This window comes from Marmota flaviventris, chromosome 6 (assembly GCF_047511675.1).
Source record: "Marmota flaviventris isolate mMarFla1 chromosome 6, mMarFla1.hap1, whole genome shotgun sequence".
Lineage (NCBI taxonomy): Eukaryota > Metazoa > Chordata > Mammalia > Rodentia > Sciuridae > Marmota > Marmota flaviventris.
The window spans coordinates 118,054,503-118,066,429 of record NC_092503.1 but is presented as its reverse complement, the minus strand read 5'-3'; the positions used below and the strand labels follow the sequence as shown (position 1 = coordinate 118,066,429).

The 11,927-nt window shown below is 50.1% G+C and overlaps 1 protein-coding gene across 2 annotated transcripts in view; it reads left to right on the top strand.

The window, feature by feature from the left end:
• The first annotated feature begins 259 nt into the window (after positions 1-259).
• The window catches only part of Scube3 (signal peptide, CUB domain and EGF like domain containing 3), a 31,875-nt gene continuing 20,207 nt past the window's right edge, over positions 260-11,927 (top strand). For both annotated transcript variants that reach the window (XM_027943746.2, XM_027943745.2), the window contains exons 1-2: positions 260-344; positions 11,095-11,217. In XM_027943746.2, coding sequence (XP_027799547.1) covers positions 260-344; positions 11,095-11,217 — 208 coding nt within the window. The remainder of the gene's footprint in view (positions 345-11,094; positions 11,218-11,927) is intronic.

Sequence of the window (11,927 nt, the reverse complement as noted above, 5' to 3'; positions counted from 1 at the left end):
CGCCGAGCGCCCCTCGCCTGGTCCCTCGCCGCCTCGCTCGCCTCGCTCGCCTCGACGTCGGGCCGGGAGAAGCCGGCAGCTTCGGGAGCCTCCCGCCGAGGGCGCCGCGGTCCGCGCCCCACGCCCGCAGCCCCGGCCCGGCCTCGGCGGGGCGCCGCTCCCCTCCCCCTCCGGCGCACAGGGGGCCCCCGCCGGCTTCCGCCCTCCCGGGGCTGCGAGACCAGCCCCAGCGGACCCGCTGCCCGGAGAAGCTCCAGCCATGGGCTCGGGGCGCGTGCCCGGGCTCTGCCTGCTAGTCCTACTGGTCCATGCCCGCGCCGCCCAGCACAGCAAAGCTGCGCAAGGTAAGGAAGGAGGGGCGCGCGGCCGCGGGACTGCGGGGGCAGCGGGGCCCGAGGGCTAGGGCAAGATTGGCGAGGGGCAGGGCAGGTGCTGGGAAGCCGGCTGCTGTCAGGACCGGGCTCTGTGCTCCCCAACTCCCCGGCTGGGGACCGGACCTCTGGGCGCCGCGTCCCGGGGAGGGGGGAACGCTGGAGGAGCCAGGGGCAGAGAGGATGAGAGAGAAGTTTGGTGGTTGGGGGGGGCGGCGGGCAGAAGTGACCACGCACCTCAGCATTCTGACCAGACTTCACTGCCACGCTCTAGCATCTTCGAAGGACTTCTCGTCCTCCAAAGTCAGAATCTTCTCTCAAACATTGCCAGAAACTTAAGCTGTGGCCTGGAGAGACTGAGGGAATGAAAACTTTTCAGCCAAGTCATAGAATTCTTCCCCACATCCCCAGCCGTCATGCAAAGTCAGACAGAAATTTCGAAGTTGCTGTCTTCTCAGTGGAAAAATGTTAAATAAAAAGGGGATCCTTCATAGAAAAACCAACTCGTCCCTCACTGGATGGTAGGGGGCTAAAGAGAAGAAAATTTTTGTGACTAGCTTCTGGCAAGAATGTTGTGTTTCTGCCTTTTGGGGGGAAATCTCTTTCGTCTTGCATGGCTTTCATTTCTTATCATAATATTTATTTATTAAGGCCCAGGGTTTCCAATTCCATTTAAATCCAGGTCAGAATTGCATTAAAATAACAAAGTAAAATTCCAGGCTGGGGAGCTCTGACAGATCCCTCTAGGAATTAAAGAAAGTGACTGGGAGGCCCTCCCGCCCCCGTCCCTGACCCTGAGCTCATCGACTGGCCAGTCCAAGGCTGTGCTGGCAGAAACCAGGCTGGTGTCCCACAGTTCTCCGAGGACAGCCTCCCCTCCCCCTTAACCTCTTGCTGCACTCCTCCCCCTATGGTGTCCTCACCCTAAAGAGATTTATACCCACAAAAAGAAAATTCCTCCTGGCAAGGTTTTGCCTAGGAGCTTATGATTCTACCTATTGTCCCAGGGGCTCCTAAAGCCAGCCAGGGTAAGGAGGTGGCTGGGCCACGAGGGAGGTTGAACTTGGGAGTTGGGGAAGCCTGAGTGTCTGGCAGTTAGGTCACTGTGTCCTGGGGCCTGAGCATTTGATTTCTAAGCTGCTCTGGACTAGATGGGCTCCCGCTCTGTGCAATATCTATATCACCCTTCTCTCCCCCAAACACTGCCTCTTCAACCAACCCCTGCCCTGTCCAGTCTGTCCTTTAATAGAACCAAACACTAGAGACCCTCAGTTGTCAAATACCAGACCCCACCCCAACTCCATTCTAACCCCAAACTGCCTCTTCTCCAGTCCTAGTTCCAGACAGCCCACCACTACCAACACCCAGCCTGGGAGCAGCCCCTCTCCTTACTGTGGATTTGCTTGTGTTTTCATAAACAAAGCTGGCTTTTGTAGTGCGTGCTGACTTACTCATAACATGGAATTAGCTAGGGAGTTTAGTCTGAAGGAAGGAACAGATTTCATGCAGTAATCTAAAGACAAGATAAGGGCCTCTTTCAAGTTGGAGCCAGTGTCTGTAGTGGCCTAATTGGTAGGGTGGGAGTCTGGGTGCAAAAGGAGAAGCAGTGCATCAAAGGAGTCCCAGGAGCAGATGGAGACCCCTAAAAGGGACAGGTGCCACGAAGCCAAGACTCTCAAGCCTGAGCTCAGCCCATCTTCCAGGGAGATCAGTCTGTGTTCCAGAGACAGAGTCAGAATCCCTCCAAGGCACTCCAGGGCTCCCCTTTTCATTGGACATCCTTCTGGGTGCTGGGGGACATGCAGCTGAGTGAAGACTCTACCCTCAAGAACCTTCTGGACTAAGTTTTGGTCACTGCTTATCTCACTTGGGCCACACATGCTTTGACTGGCTGTAGTTTGCCTGTCTGCCTGCCTTTCCTTCCTTCCTTCCTTCTCCTGAGACTAGCTTGGCATAGAATGGAAGCCTCTCATTGACCCTGCTATTCAGGAAATCTATAAACCCCCTCTGCCAGAGGTTTGCTGAATTAGAGAGATGCCTCTGGATCCAAATTTGTAGGCTGATGCTTCAGGAAGAGCAGTTGCGTTGGATCAGGGCAGTCTTACAGTCTTACCCCAGACAAGAGTGCTGTGGGCTTCAAAGGTGCCTTCCTTGCCCCTGAGCATATCTCCCAGCTATCATCAGTGCTAGAAAGCACGCCTTTGGCGCCAGGTGCTTTTAAACGAAGCTCTAAAAGATCTTCAAAATACATATACCCTTGGCAAGTCTCCTGCACAATTACTGTGTCTCCAGGGATCTATCTGTCTCTGTCTCTTTTCATCTGAGATCCCTACAGTGGGGAAAGCCAAAGTCATGTGAGGAATGGGGTGGAGAATGGAATCAAGAAAGTGAGCCCTAAGTGTAAAGGTGAGAGATGTGTGTGTGTGTGTGTGACCACGATCACCCACATGGGACATAGCTGGGTTGTGACTAGTTACTAAGTGTGAACGCTAATGTTTTAGCGCCTGTGAGAACTGGGTCTGGATGATTGGGCGGGTCAGCTGGTGGGAGTAGGAGAGAGTGAGCAGGAGGGTACATGGTTTTGAGTGTTTTTTTCAAGTGCCTGTCTGTGTGTCTTAAAGTAGACAGACTGGATAACCAAGATAATTGTTAACTTAGAAGCATTAATTTGCTTTGCTTTTTTGAGGGGTGGGGGGGTGGCCGCCTTGGTTAAAAAGACCTAATCCTTGCACAGGGCTCAGGTTACAGCTGAATGAAAAGGTCTCACGGCCTTCAGGGAAACTTGTCCCCAGGGTGGGCTCTGGGGGAGCCAGCGTGGCCCTTCAGTTTACCTGGTAGTTTTCTCCTCTTGTTCGGGATAGAATTTTGATAAAGCCTCATATTTAGACTTTTTAAGTAACACCATCCATCCCGGGACTGAGAGCGTTCATCTGGCCGTGAACAGTGTCTCTCTGTCTCCATGCACCTCTCCGGGTCCCTGTCTGGGTGTATGTGTCTCCCTCTTTCTTCCCCCCACCCCTCTCTTCCTCTTTAATGTGGCTGTTTCCTCTCCTCCCCGCTTCCCTCGGCTCCTGTGGCCAGCTCTTACAGTGAGGGGACTGTTCCTCCTAGCCCCTCCCTCCAAAATATGAAATGAAAACCATAACCGTGTCAGCGGGCGAGGGTGGCTCCATGGGCAGCTGGCTCCTGCCTGTGCTCTGTCCAGGCCATACTGGAGACAGAAAGATACCCCCCCTACTCTTGGAGCCTGATCTTTAATCAGTTCCTCCTAAACCTGCCCCTACCCCCTTTTCTCCAGAAGGGTGGCAAAGTGGGGTGGGCTGCTTAGAAATTCCTTAGGAATGCCCTCTCTTCTTTCAGTGATATATCCCAGGGTGGGGAGAGCCAGGGGTGGGGAGCACAGACTCTTTCCCTGTTGTCCACCCCTCACCTTTCATTGCCTTGAGTCTCTGAGGGTGGAATGAGAGAGGAGGGACTGAGGTCAGAATCCCTGCAGGTAGAGCAAGAAGAATGGCATCAGCAGTCTGCAGTGAGATTGTTTTCTGGAATCTGAGGGCATGAGTGAGAACCGGTTTGAGATGTGAGCAGCCAGGACCTGTTGTAAAAGGAGCCAGCCTGGGTGTGAGTTTGAGAATGTGAGGTGTGCTTTCACTGGGGTGTGTGAATGTGCATGTGCATGACTCAGAATGTGTGTGTGAGCGTGTGTGTGTGTGCACGCGCGTGTGTGTCCGGAGCTCTGGTGAGAGGAAAAAGGAAGTGGGGCAATGTGCGTTTTGTTTTAGTTGGAGAAGTAAAGAAGTGGAATGGCTTGGTCCAGTGCCTTGAACTGAGTGGAGGGGGTGTCGGGGGAAAGGGGGATGGATGGCTTCAGACCCTCTTGAGAAGATGGAGGCAGGAGCTTGCTGCCTGAATCCACGGTCCCCACATGTCCGGGTGTGGACCTCCTTTAACGTCCCATACCCCTAGCACATGACCACTTATAAGAAAGAGTCCCTGTCAGGGCTGGAAACTGTGGAGCTGCTCTGAGGCTGGCAGTGCCCGCAAGAGGCCCAGACCTGGGGACAGCTTCTTCAGGTTCAGTTAGAAGACAGGAGTCTGGAGCTGGAGGAGCTGCTAGGCCTGGGGGGGAGAAGTGAAGCAGCAGCCAACCCAGGGATGTCGGGAGGATAGGCAAGCTATTCACCTGGACCAGGAGGACATGGGCTCCCTGTGTCTGCAGACTGGCCACTTCCTTCCTCCTGTGCCCATGCAATGCCAGCTTCAGGTGGCACCAGGAGGGTGGGGATTATGATGCCAGTGGGTTTGGACAAACACAGAATCTAAAAATTGGGGCCTCTGAGGAGATCATTAAAATTCTCTTCTTCACTTTTAAAATCAGTTGGGCCCCTTGCACCTCTGAAATTCTGCATATCTCGTTGAAGTCTTTCCTGATGAAGTCAGAAGATGCTGTCAGGCCTCAGTCGGGCAGCTGGGCCTCCCCTGATTGCTCACCAAATACCAGACCTTGTTCCAGGACCCTGGGCTACTTCTGCCTTCCTGAGTCTAGGTCACTTGGCTCTTTTCTTCCCCTACCCATTTCCTGGGACCCCATTTGCCTGAAATTTCTTCCTATGTCTTTAAGTGGGTATTTACCTCTGATACAGCCCTTGAAGAACATTTGTGTGTGTGTGTATGTGTGTGCACTCAAAAAGGTGGCAAATGAAGCTGAAAGGTCTGTGTGGTGGGACCTGAGTCCTCTCAGGGCTGGACCCCAGGGCCCCAGGCTTGGTCCCACACCACGTCATTCCTTGCTCCAAGACTGGTCCTATGCATTCCGCTCTAGCCTAGATCTCTGGTTCAGATCAAGATCCTGCGTTGAAGTGACAACTGGATGCTGAAATGTGACTGCACAAGTGGAATGACACCTCCTAAACAAGGCACTGGAGCCCTTCTTCTTACCTACAGTTTCCCCCGGAACTGTTACCATAGCCCTAGAGAACTGTGGCGTTTCAGTTTCAGAGCCCCCTGCCAAGGTTGTCCAGGCCTGGTCACTGATGGTGACAAGTAAGGAACAACCTGGGCCAGAGCTGCTAGGCTGAAGGACTGTGCAGGATAAGGAAGCAGACCTGAGGAATCCCTGATGAGGGTGGAGCATCAGGATATGTGGGCATTAGCGGGAGGCTGCACGGAGGGGGACGCTTAGAGGGTAGACCCTGGGGAGCAGGTTTACAGAGAGGACGTTTTTACAAGTTTCTAATTATATTTATTTGGAGTTTTCCTCTGGCGGTTTGAAGCTGTTAACAGCAGGAACCTGTATCCCTGGTGTTTGTTTTTGTTTCTGACCAGCTGCTTGGCCCCAGTGAGTGAATCAGGGCAGGCAACACCTGCCCACTGCGCGCACCGCCCACCCCTTCCTTATTGCAACTGTGTCTGCCCCTCCCTGCCTACTGACCCGCCTTTTGCTCCTCTTCTGGGGTCCCCATGCCCTAAGCCTCGGAGCATCCGCACAGGACAGCTGCTTTGCTGCCAGGATCACCAGGGTTAGGTGTTGGCAGCCTGCTTCCTGCTGAGTTAAGTGCTGAGTTGGGTTGGGTGAGGCACAACAATAACTGAGACATGGATGCCTTCCTCAGGTACTTCTGGAAGACAGTGGGTAGCAGTGGAGCCAGAATCAAAAGACTGGGGTCTTGGTTCCATGTGGGCCAGCTGCTTGTTGCTTCCCAACATAATCTCCTGGGCTTCAGTGTCCATTTGTTTCATAAGAGATGCCCACAGCTTCCCCAGATGACGTTTGACCAGCTGGAGATCCTATCATTCATTGTCCCTAGGCTCTTATGGCCACAGCATTCATCAGATGGATGCCTTTAAGGGAATACTGTCCCTTGTTGAGTTTTCTGCCTTCCTTTTCTTCTCTTTCCTATTTGTTTCCTTGCTTTCTTTTTTAAAAAATATTTTGGTTATAGTTGGACACAATAGCTTTATTTTACTTATTTATTTTTATGTGGTGCTGAGGATCGAACCCAGGGCCTCGCACGTGCTAGGTGAGCGCTCTACTGCTGAGCCACCACCCCAGCCCCATCCTTGCTTTTTTTTTCTTTTTTGGTACTGGGTATCAAACCCAGGGGTGCTTTACCACTGAGCTACATCCCCACACATTTTTATTTTTTATTTTGAGACAGGATCTCATTAAGTTGCTTAGGGCCTTACTAATTTGCTGAGGATGGCCTCATACTTGCAATCCTCCTGCCTCAGCCTCCCGAGTGTCTGAGATTACAAACGTGCCACTGTGCCCAGCCCTAGATCCTTTTTCTTAAGATTAACTTCCTGAGATTGCCTCCTTCACCCAAAACACTGTGGGGTCAAAGGAGAGTAAAGAAACAAAATTTCTTTGAGGTATCTCAGAGCAGAGGGAATGCCACAGATATGGATCTTATCCACATACCCACCCCCATGTTTAACAGACGTTGATGAAGTGCTGGGAATGTATCATAAGTTTTCTTGGCTCACTGCTGAATCTCCCTACCTGGCCCAGTGCTTGGCATGTTGCAGGTGCTCCCTAACTATTGGTTGAATGCAGATGTTCAACTCTATTCTAGCTGCAGCATGGATTTCAAAGATTCAGAAGCCGTGGCCTCAAGGAGTGTAGTTCAATGCAAAGCCAGCAATATGTAATCAGGACACCAGGGAGAAAGCTGGAAAGAAGGAATAGTAACAGCAAACTATTATTGAACACTTATTGTATGCCCATATTGTGAGGTTAAATACTTGAAGTGTGTTACCTCATTTGCTGCTCTTGGCAGCCCTATGGGAGGTACTACGATGATGATTATTATTCCCATTTACAGAGGAGGGAACACTAAGTTCAGAGGCACAGACACAAGTTGAGCTGGCTTTTGAACTGACACAGTGTCACTCCAGAACCCCTTCTCTTAACCACTCTTTCATGTTGGTACCCCAAAGTCTTTTCCCAACTTAAGTTTAGTTATATTACCTGAGTTGGAAAAAAAAAGGATCAACAGTAGCCCCAAGCTCACCCTGGAAGTCTTGATTTTGTAGGTCTAGGGGGCACCTGGACACTCACATTTTTTCAAAGGTCCCCAGGGATTCCAGTTTGCAGCTAGGGTTGAGAACCACTGGTCTAAACCAATCCGTGCCCAGTGGCATCAGCTGGTTGACTAGCTATTAAACACCTGTGCCCTGAGAGAACAGGCTAAGATGAGACTGCCCATGAGTGCCCCAGGGATCCCTGAAAGGACAAATTCAGGGTCAGCAGGTGTGGTGGGACGGAGCTCTGGAAGAAGGAACCGGCAAAAGGAGGAGATGCTTAGTGGGATTTAGGGCTTTGCTTCACAGCTCTGCCTAGGCCTGTTGTGCTTCAAAGCATTCCAATCACACCATTAAAGTGTCCCTTCCTCAAACCAAATAAAAAATAAAGTGTCCCTTCTTCAGCGGGTGCCTAGTCAAGTGAGGAAAGTGGAACCTGTTGCGATGATGAGCTTCAAAGTATTAGCAGAACAATTGAGGAGTGTTGCCAATGAATGGAGGGAAGCCGGATACCCCAGGACTAGGACTCCCAGGAGCAGGGCTCACCAGGAGGAGCTTGGGGAAAACAACTTTGAGCTAGAATTGGAAAGCTGAGGGCAGTGTGTGTGGAAGGCGAAAGACAGAGGTGCATCTCAATGTGTCAAGAATGAGATGTGTGAAATGTGTGGGGGTGGGAGAAGGTTTAGGGGTTGTGGAGGGAATGGGGCAGGAGTAAAGTCTTCTAGAACAGACTCTGCCGGAGAGGTGTTAGTGTTATGAGCAGGGAGATGAAGGAGAAGGGTTAAGATGGCCAGAAAAGCCCACCATTGGAAGGGTCTGAAGGCTGTGCCGGGAGGCATGGGTTTGCTGTGTCCTGCTTCCTGGCCCCCTCCAGTGCAGGTAAGCCCTGAACAGGAGGCAAAGAAGAACCAGAGAGCAGGCCCTACTGAGCCACTAGCTGATACAGACAGGCACGTCTGAGATGGCCACAGAGGAGGGGTTTCCAGTCCCCATGTCTCTGAGCTAGGTCAAAGGTAGCCCTTATTCAGAACCCTTAGGACAGGGCTGTGCAATAGAACTTTCTGCAGCGTTAGAAAGGTTTCAAATTAGTGCTGTCACGATGGGAGCCACTGGCCACATGTGGCTATTGAGCGTTTGGCTTGTGGCTAGTGCACCTGAGGAGCTGAATTTTAAATTAACTTAAATTCATAAGACACAGGGGCACACATCTGTAATCCCAGGACCTCAAGAGGCTGAGGCAAGAGGATCACAAGTTTAAGGCCATTGTGGGCAACTTAGGCCCTAGGCAACTTAGTGAGACCCTTTCTCAAAATAAAAAGTAAAAGGGGCTGGGATGTGGCTCAGTGGTAAAGCATCCCTGGGTTCAATCCCCAGCACCAAAAGAACAAACAAAGAAATTTATATAGCCACGTGTGGCTAGTGGCTGTCACAGTGGACAGCACAGTCCTCTAGCATCTGTTGTCTGAACCAGTGACTTCATGCTTTCCATCTCAGGCTTCTTATATCAGGACCCTCCTGTTACCAGACACTTTATTAAGCACTTTACCCAAACTATTCTCATTAACTGCTCACAATCTCTCCCAAGGAGGTATCATCCTCTCCATTTTAAAGGGGAGACCAAACTAAAACTAAGAAAGGCCTCGCTGGAGAGTGGTAGAGCTGGATTTTAATCTGGGACGGACTGGCCCTGGTGCTTAGGATCTTTCTGTGAGAGTACATTTCTTGGTTCTGTTGTGTCTTCAGCAGTTGGACAAACTGATTCTCCACACAACCGCTTGCCATCTGCAGGGTCCTTCTTTTACGCACTTAAGAACTCTCCTCCATTCTTCCACTTTGGGATGACTTCCAAGGGTGGCTGACAGGTGGACACCATGACTGCAGAGCCCAGTTGAGGTTGGGAGTAAGTCCACACTTGTTGGACAAGTTCCAGCATGTAGATCTCTGGGCAGGGTGAATGGCCGCAGGGGAGTAGAAGAGAACTGAAGGGCAGAGTGCAGTGCTGAAGAGAAGCCCACAGGATTTGAGGCAGGGTGTTTTTGGGTGCTCTTCCATATTTCATTTCTCTCCTTAGCCCCAGGATACTTCAGACCTGCCCCATAAGTACTTTGTGAAGCGTGAGAGCAGAGGGCAAATAACCAAAGTTAGAATTTTTGGTTATTTATAAATTAGAGAGGTTACTGATATACCCGTCCATTCATTCAATAAAAATATATCAAGCACCTTAAGGATTTTGATTCAGTAGATCTATGATAAGACCTGAAAGTCTGCATTTTAACGAAACCCAGTCAATTTTACAGCCCATGGATCACATCTGGAAGTCAGACTACATTGGTTTCAAATCCTACCTCTTTTAGTGGCAGATTGCTATTTCTCGATTATCTTCTATTTCCTAGTTCACAGGTAGAAATAATCTCTTCCATCTTCGATCTTCCATGTAACATAGGTTCTTCACCCTAGCTGCATGTTAGAATCTCTAGGGGCTTGGGCTTCTCCTAGGGGATGCACACTGATGTTCAGCCAGCATCGAGAACTCCCTCGTCTGTCTCTAATGCTCCTGGCATCTACCCCATCCTTCCTCTTGTTACTGTGTCCTTTTGGCTGATCTGAGTCACCTGTGAGCTTCCACAGCCCTCAGTATGTTTACTTTCACAAGCTCAACAAAGCACTTTCAACAGGATGAAACATTCTCCCCTATTTCAGTTTGGCTTTGTAGGCATCATGATATTGCCCTGGAAGTTAGAATCTTTTGCTCATAGGCTCTTTCCTAGGTACTCTCTTAACCATCCTCATTTAAAAAAAATTTTTTTTTAGTTGTTGATGGACCTTTATTTAATTAATTGATATACAGAGTGCCAAGGATCAAACCCTGTGCCTCACACACATGCTAGGCAAGCGCTCTACCACTGAGCCACAATCCCAGCCCACACCATCCTCATTTTTGCCAGACCTGGAATGGCCTCTTCCTTTAGGAAGCTCTGTGTGTCATGCCTATTGTTAGAAGACTTGGAGAACTAACAGTAGTGGGATGTGTGGGCCTGCCTGGGTCAGTTGGAGAGCCAAGAGGGCTGCCCTTACCAGGGCAGCTTCAGGTTCCTGGTGCAGCCCTGCCAGTTCCTGGTTCATCTGCTGTTGGCCATACAGGGGCCAAGCAGAATCTCCTGGGGTGGGCTTTCCTTCCTGTCATGGTGGGCAAGTGGGATCCGGCCTGGTCTAAAGCAGAGTTGTGAGGCAGAGGAAGATCCCTCAGATGCCCCATCTCTCTTTCTTCCTCCTCTAATTGCTAGTGACCACTGGACACTGCCACCTTCCTAGAGACCACTGTCCCCATGCCTTTATCTTCCCCCTTACCCTAAACCTGCTCCTAAAAAAAAGGTGCTAACTCACACTAGGTTATTTCTAATTGTGCTAAATACATTTAGCCAGTCTAAAGGTTTTTTATTTGTTTTTAAATAAGAGCATTTCAAATGACAGAATTCAGCTGTCACTGTGGATTAGGTATTTTTTTAGGGCAGTAGGGTTTCTTTCTGAATTCCTGAAATTAGAGTCTTCCCTGTCTGAAATCATAGGGATGTGGGAAAACACATGTGCAGGGGCACTGGTTCTGTCTTAGAGGGGTTTTACCCTTGGGAAACCCACCTTCAAGACACACCTTGAGAGGCACTGGCAGAGGGTCTCATGTGCCCCACTTTGCCCCTGCCAGATGTGGATGAGTGTGTGGAAGGGACAGACAACTGCCACATCGACGCTATCTGCCAGAACACCCCGCGGTCCTACAAGTGCATCTGCAAGTCTGGCTACACAGGGGACGGCAAGCACTGCAAAGGTGAGACATGGATCAGAGAAGGGGGACCTGTGGGAGAAGAAACCAGTGCCATTGCCCTCAGCTGGCCACATTGCATTACCCCCAGGCCTGAAATCCCCACTGGCCAAAGGTGGGTGGCTGCATCTTCCCAGAGGAGGCACGGTGTTCTAATTTGCACCAAGACACTAGGTGGACTAGCTAAGCCTCCAGTGGGAATAGTTCACAGTCACTTAACTGTTTGGGACTGTGGTTCCCTGGAGCTGGAATCTCCACCTTTAGACTCTTACACCAGACCCACAAAGAGTGGAAACAACAGTGTACCCCCGGGAAATTTATGCTGCAAACAGATCTTCTCCATAATTAAAGCAATGCAAATTGAAGTAGCCTTGGGATATTATTTTAAATTTACAACCTTCAGTATAGGTGAGCCTTGAAAGGACAAGGAACATTTGTTAATTCCTGCTGGCATTATAAATTGAAAAGTACAGTGGTCTCTCAATATCTGTGGGAGAATGGTTCTAGGACTCCCACAAGGTTACCAAAATTTTAAGGTGTTCCTGTCCCTTATATCAAATGGCATGGTATTCGCTTGTAACCTATATAATCCTCCTGGATACTTTTAGATCATCGCTAGTTTACTTATACTATTTAATGCAATGTTACTGCTATGTAGATAGCATTTCTGTTGTCTTATTTAGCACACAGTAACAAGAAAAACCTCTACATACTTA